Source organism: Procambarus clarkii, chromosome 64 (assembly GCF_040958095.1).
Source record: "Procambarus clarkii isolate CNS0578487 chromosome 64, FALCON_Pclarkii_2.0, whole genome shotgun sequence".
Classification (NCBI taxonomy): Eukaryota; Metazoa; Arthropoda; class Malacostraca; order Decapoda; family Cambaridae; genus Procambarus; species Procambarus clarkii.
Genome location: NC_091213.1, coordinates 28,102,410 through 28,109,826, shown reverse-complemented (window position 1 = coordinate 28,109,826; position 7,417 = coordinate 28,102,410). Strand labels below are relative to the sequence as shown.

The window sequence follows — 7,417 nt, the reverse complement described above, 5'->3', positions numbered from 1 at the left end:
GAACCTGTTCTGAGTCCAGGCTCGTTAAAGCGGCCGCCTCCCCTCCACTTTCCACCTCCAAACGATTTAACAATTGTTTTTTTTTCATAATTACCTTAATATTATTGTATATTCAAATTCTATATATATTTAGGCATAGGTTAGGTTAGCTGTTTACGTTCTGTTGGCGATTATTTGTATGTAAAGTACGTGGGTGAAGACTTTATCAAGTTGCAATTCATACGGAGCTGGTTTGAATTGGTACGGACCTTCCACACCATGGCACTGACCGAACATCCTAGAGGTACGGACCTTCCACACCATGGCACTGACCGAACATCCTAGAGGTACGGACCTTCCACACCATGGCACTGACCGAACATCCTAGTGGTACGGACCTTCCACACCATGGCACTGACCGAACATCCTAGTGGTACGGACCTTCCACACCATGGCACTGACCGAACATCCTAGAGGTACGGACCTTCCACGCCATGGCACTGACCGAACATCCTAGTGGTACGGACCTTCCACGCCATGGCACTGACCGAACATCCTAGTGGTACGGACCTTCCACGCCATGGCACTGACCGAACATCCTAGAGGTACGGACCTTCCACACCATGGAACTGACCGAACATCCTAGAGGTACGGACCTTCCACACCATGGTACTGACCGAACATCCTAGTGGTACGGACTTTCCACACCATGGCACTGACCGAACATCCTAGTGGTACGGACCTTCCACGCCATGGTACTGACCGAACATCCTAGTGGTACGGACCTTCCACACCATGGTACTGACCGAACATCCTAGAGGTACGGACCTTCCACGCCATGGCACTGACCGAACATCCTAGAGGTACGGACCTTCCACACCATGGCACTGACCGACCATCCTAGAGGTACGGACCTTCCACGCCATGGCACTGACCGAACATCCTAGAGGTACGGACCTTCCACACCATGGCACTGACCGAACATCCTAGAGGTACGGACCTTCCACGCCATGGAACTGACCGAACATCCTAGTGGTACGGACGTTCCACGCCATGGAACTGACCGAACATCCTAGTGGTACGGACCTTCCACACCATGGTACTGACCGAACATCCTAGTGGTACGGACTTTCCACACCATGGCACTGACCGAACATCCTAGAGGTACGGACCTTCCACGCCATGGAACTGACCGAACATCCTAGAGGTACGGACCTTCCACGCCATGGAACTGACCGAACATCCTAGTGGTACGGACCTTCCACGCCATGGTACTGACCGAACATCCTAGTGGTACGGACCTTCCACACCATGGTACTGACCGAACATCCTAGTGGTACGGACCTTCCACACCATGGTACTGATCGAACATCCTAGTGGTACGGACCTTCCACACCATGGTACTGACCGAACATCCTAGTGGTACGGACCTTCCACACCATGGTACTGACCGAACATCCTAGTGGTACGGACCTTCCACACCATGGTACTGACCGAACATCCTAGTGGTACGGACCTTCCACACCATGGTACTGACCGAATATCCTAGTGGTACGGACCTTCCACACCATGGTACTGACCGAACATCCTAGTGGTACGGACCTTCCACACCATGGTACTGACCGAACATCCTAGTGGTACGGACCTTCCACACCATGTCACTGACTGAACATCCTAGAGGTACGGACCTTCCACGCCATGGCACTGACCGAACATCCTAGAGGTACGGACCTTCCACGCCATGACACTGACCGAACATCCTAGAGGTACGGACCTTCCACACCATGGAACTGACCGAACATCCTAGTGGTACGGACCTTCCACACCATGGAACTGACCGAACATCCTAGTGGTACGGACCTTCCACACCATGGTACTGACCGAACATTCCGGTGGTACGGAATGTTTCCCCCCTTTCAAAGCTGGAGAAATTGCTGATCTGGAGAGCGTGCTGAGATCCTTTATTGCTAGAATCACTCAGTAAAGCATCTTAACAGACAGTTGTCACTGGTGGGGGACCACAGCTGGGGACAGTTGTCACTGGTGGGGGACCACAGCTGGGGACAGTTGTCACTGGTGGGGGACCACAGCTGGGGACAGTTGTCACTGCTGGGGGACCACAGCTGGGGACAGTTGTCACTGCTGGGGGACCACAGCTGGGGACAGTTGTCACTGCTGGGGGACCACAGCTGGGGACAGTTGTCACTGCTGGGGGACCACAGCCTGGGAGGACTGTCACTGTTGGGGGACCACAGCCTGGGAGGAGTGTCACTGTTGGGGGAACGCAGCCGGGGAGGACAGTCACTGCTGGGAGACCACAGCTGGGGACAGTTGTCACTGCTGGGGGTGAGCCAAAACACCCAGCATATCGACGTTCGCAGTGCTTGAAGGCGCTTGCCGAGCGACAATATGCTGGGAGGTTCCCAGCGTCTAGCGGGATCGATTAGACTTCAAGCGCTGTGATCATCCCCCAAGACGTCTACTTGTGGCTGAACCACTCGAGGAGGTAATATTACCCCAAACTTTACGACATGATCATCTACAGGAGCGACTGTGCCGCCACTACTTACTGATTCAAGCACATCCCATTCCAGACCGTCTGAGAATGCAGACTACGCCTACTAATTCCCTTGTCTTGTCGGAGGCAAGTGGAGGGAGGCCAGCACCTGTGAAGACTCTACGTGTCTCCAAGGGCTCACGGACGGACATCATGTCGGGCTCAGAGCAAACCTGCACTGAGTTCATCCAAATTAAGGGATTTCTTGTTCTATTTAACGATTGTTAACATTACTTTCGTTTTCATTTTTCTGTTATCGCATCTGGAGATGTGATCAAAATATCTAGTTCTAACTAGATTAGAAACTGTTTTACGAATGTTTAAAGGTATTAAAAATAATCTTTTAACCGTATTTACTTTGGTAGTGTTAAATCAAATCGGGTTTAAAAATAGCTAGTTAAACTAAGACTCATTAGAAGCAACAAAGGGACCTCGGGAAAGGCACTTGTTCCCCACGTATCGACGTTTAGCAAAGAGCATCCCGCACTCCTGGAGATACATCCCTTCCCCCTCCGTTCGCCTGGCTGACAACAGATACACGATGGAACGTGAGCATGTCTCAGTGTCATGGCTATCATTGGCTCGCCAGCCGCAGCGAGGCTTCGAGAGCCTGAAACCAGACACTTGTTGCAGTAATGAGGGCCTCAGGACTTTCGCTGCAAAACTTGAAGAAGGACTTTGAATCAACACATCTGTATAGCGTGATACTTGTAAGTTTTTACCCAAATGCTGAGTGTAAAGTTGCAGTAAATGACGGTGAGAGGTACCTGGTCTCCCATTGAATATCCCGGCAGTTAACCAAGTGCTGGCTCCCTAGGCGAGCTCTTTACTATAAGCCGAGTTCCGCCTGTCTTGTCCATGTCTCTAGGGTGTAGAGGACGCACCTAACACCAGGAAGACCCCGCGATAACCATGATACAAAGCTGTAGAGGACCCTACTGGCACCAGAAGCCACTCAAACCATATTCTAACTGGGGTTGAGGAGGGATAATTATGGGTAGGATATACAATATGATGACTCGAGTGAGGCAGGATAGTGAAGGGTAGACATACAGTATGATGACTGGGGTGGGGCAAGATAGTGAAGGGTAGACATACAATATGATGACTGGGGTGGGGCAAGATAGTGAAGGGTAGACATACAATATGATGACTTGGGTGAGGCAGGATAGTGAAGAGTAGACAGACACAATATGATGACTGGGGTGAGGCAGGATAGTGAAGGGTAAACAAACATGGGCGTATGTAGGGAAAATAGCGCCTCTGACAAACACTGAAATTTCGCCCGTGATCCAACACCTGACACCCATCATCTCTCTGATAACTTTATTATAAAATCAGCTAAAAGATTCGTTAATCTTTTAATTTACCTAGTGACACAATGTGAATATTGCAACTACCCCTTACTCTCTTTCACTAATGCAAATTCGGCTATTATGTGGTCAAAGTCAGTTTTTTCAGTATGGTTTCTTTCTGCAACTTAGTAGAAAGATCTTGCTTAGTAGAGCAAGTTTACAGAGACTGCCTTGACCCAGAGAGGCGCTCAGATACGAAAGTATTAACTAGCTGAATAGTCTCTCAAAGCTGGCGTTGGAAACTGCGAAGGGAAGCATTATCTCATTAGCACTGGGAAGATTAGGTAGGACGCTCTTATCTCCGTACTGATCAATATATTCGATAAGCAATTTAAGTCGTTATATTTTCACGTTGGCCCGACATGAAGGCAACGTTCTGGAATCTGAAATGTCTTCATATAGCCGCTGTCCATCAGCCTCATAACTCTACAATTAACTGTTTTTCGCACTTAATTCGCGTACAATTTTCAGCACAAATTCTTTATATCGTTATTGTCAACCCGTCCTCTTAAAAATAACGTCACTTTAGGCTCGTATGCGCGCTATGGACAAATTTGGACGTAATTTGAAATGAAATCGACTCACAAAAGTGACGTACTGTTCCGTTTTCTGTTTGAGTCGTCCGGCTTACTCGGCAAGCTTAGAAAAGGAATGTTTCCATTAACGTTTTTCATACAGTTTTGAAACTTTATGAGAATTTCCTGCCCACCTAACCTATCAGAGGACCCTTAACTTACTGTTGTTGAAAAAAAAAATCCCAAATTTATTTTCAATTTTTTTTTATTTTCCAATTACGTCCATATTCGGCCATACGGGCAAACGGCCAAAAGCGACGCTCTTTTTAAAAGGACAGGTTGCATTGTCAGCGGCGGCGCCGCAATACAATATTATTAATATTGTTATATGTAGTAAAAGGAAATAAATAATTTAAATACTTATAATATTATAATCAAAGACAGATCATACTTTTGAAGATTTTTTTTTTTACTATCCGAGGACAGCTTACCTGACTTTAATATAAAGTGGTGAGTGGTGCCCCCTTCAAAGGGCGCCCAAGGCCTGTGCCATACTTGCCATACCCTAGACACCCCGCTGCCAGAGAGCCCATGCCATACTTGCCATTCCCTAAACACCCCGGTGCCAGAGGGTCCGGCCCATACCCTAGACACCCCGCTGCCAGAGGGCCTATGCCATACTTGCCATACCCCAGACACCCCGCTGCCAGAGGGCCCTTGCCATACCCTAGACACCCCGCTGCCAGAGGGCCCGTGTCATACTTGCCATACCCTAGACACCCAGCTGCCAGAGGGCCTATGCCATACTTGCCATACCCCAGACACCCCGCTGCCAGAGGGCCCGTGTCATACTTGCCATACCCTAGACACCCCGCTGCCAGAGGGCCTATGCCATACTTGCCATACCCCAGACACCCCGCTGCCAGAGGGCCTATGCCATACTTGCCATACCCCAGACACCCCGCTGCCAGAGGGCCTATGCCATACTTGCCATACCCTAGACACCCCGCTGCCAGAGGGCCCGTGCCATACCCTAGACACCCCGCTGCCAGAGGGCCCGTGTCATACTTGCCATACCCTAGACACCCGGCTGCCAGAGGGCCCGTGCCATACTTGCCATACCCTAGACACCCCGCTGCCAGAGGGCCCGTGCCTTACTTGCCATACCCTAGACACCCGGCTGCCAGAGGGCCCGTGCCATACTTGCCATACCCTAGACACCCGGCTGCCAGAGGGCCTATGCCATACTTGCCATACCCTAGACACCCCGCTGCCAGAGGGCCCGTGCCATACCCTAGACACCCCGCTGCCAGAGGGCCCGTGCCATACTTGCCATACCCTAGACACCCCGCTGCCAGAGGGCCCGTGTCATACTTGCCATACCCTAGACACCCCGCTGCCAAAGGGCCCGTGCCATACTTGCCATACCCTAAACACCCCGCTGGAAGAGGGCCCCTGCCATACCCTAGACACCCGGCTGCCAGAGGGCCCGTGCCATACTTGCCATACCCCAGACACCCCGCTGCCAGAGGGCCAGTGCCATACCCTAGACACCCCGCTGCCAGAGGGCCTATGCCATACTTGCCATACCCCAGACACCCCGCTGCCATAGGGCCTATGCCATACTTGCCATACCCTAGACACCCCGCTGCCAGAGGGCCCGTGCCATACTTGCCATACCCTAGACACCCCGCTGCCAGAGGGCCCGTGCCATACCCCAGACACCCTGCTGCCAGAGGGCCTATGCCATACTTGCCATACCCTAGACACCCCGCTGCCAGAGGGCCCGTGCCATACTTGCCATACCCTAGACACCCCGCTGCCAGAGGGCCTATGCCATACTTGCCATACCCCAGACACCCCGCTGCCAGAGGGCCTATGCCATACTTGCCATACCCTAGACACCCCGCTGCCAGAGGGCCCGTGCCATACTTGCCATACCCTAGACACCCCGCTGCCAGAGGGCCCGTGCCATACCCTAGACACCCTGCTGCCAGAGGGCCTATGCCATACTTGCCATACCCTAGACACCCCGCTGCCAGTGGGCCTATGCCATACTTGCCATACCCTAGACACCCCGCTGCCAGAGGGCCCGTGCCATACTTGCCATACCCTAGATACCCCGCTGCCAGAGGGCCCGTGCCATACTTGCCATACCCTAGACACCCCGCTGCCAGAGGACCTATGCCATACCCCAGACACCCCGCTGCCAGAGGGCCCGTGCCATACCCTAGACACCCTGGTGCCAGAGGGCCTATGCCATACTTGCCATACCCTAGACACCCTGCTGCCAGAGGGCCTATGCCATACTTGCCATACCCCAGACACCCCGCTGCCAGAGGGCCTATGCCATACTTGCCATACCCTAGACACCCTGCTGCCAGAGGGCCTATGCCATACTTGCCATACCCCAGACACCCCGCTGCCAGAGGGCCTATGCCATACTTGCCATACCCTAGACACCCCGCTGCCAGAGGGCCCGTGCCATACTTGCCATACCCCAGACACCCCGCTGCCAGAGGGAGACCAGCAGACCATCGTCTCAAGGGTGGTGACCGCCTCCCCATCTTCACAGTGGGATACATTATGCATGCGTTGGGTCGCTTCTCTCCAGGGTGCTCCAGCAAGATGATCTTTCCTATAAGACATCGGGTAACCTTCCGAACACCCCTCACCCTCGTGAGTGACAGTGTGACACCCACGTGAGTGACAGGGTGACACCCACGTGAGTAACAGTGTGACACCCTCGTGAGTGACAGCGTGACACCCTCATGAGTGACAGTGTGACACTCTCGTGAGTGACAGTGTGACACCCACGTGAGTGACAGTGTGACACCCTCGTGAGTGACAGTGAGACACCCTCGTGAGTGACAGTGTGACACCCTCGTGAGTGACAGTGAGACACCCTCGTGAGTGACAGTGTGACACCCTCATGAGTGACAGTGTGACACCCTCATGAGTGACAGTGTGACACCCTCGTGAGTGACAGTGTGACACCCTCATGAGTGACA

At 52.5% G+C, this 7,417-nt stretch overlaps 1 protein-coding gene across 1 annotated transcript; it reads right to left on the bottom strand.

Annotated features, from left to right (window-relative positions):
* Positions 1-5,560: 5,560 nt before the first annotated feature.
* On the bottom strand, positions 5,561-6,973 carry LOC123748318 (shematrin-like protein 1). The gene has a single exon (XM_045730519.2). The coding sequence runs from the start codon at positions 6,971-6,973 to the stop codon at positions 5,561-5,563; it is 1,413 nt and encodes a 470-aa protein (XP_045586475.2).
* Positions 6,974-7,417: the final 444 nt, after the last annotated feature.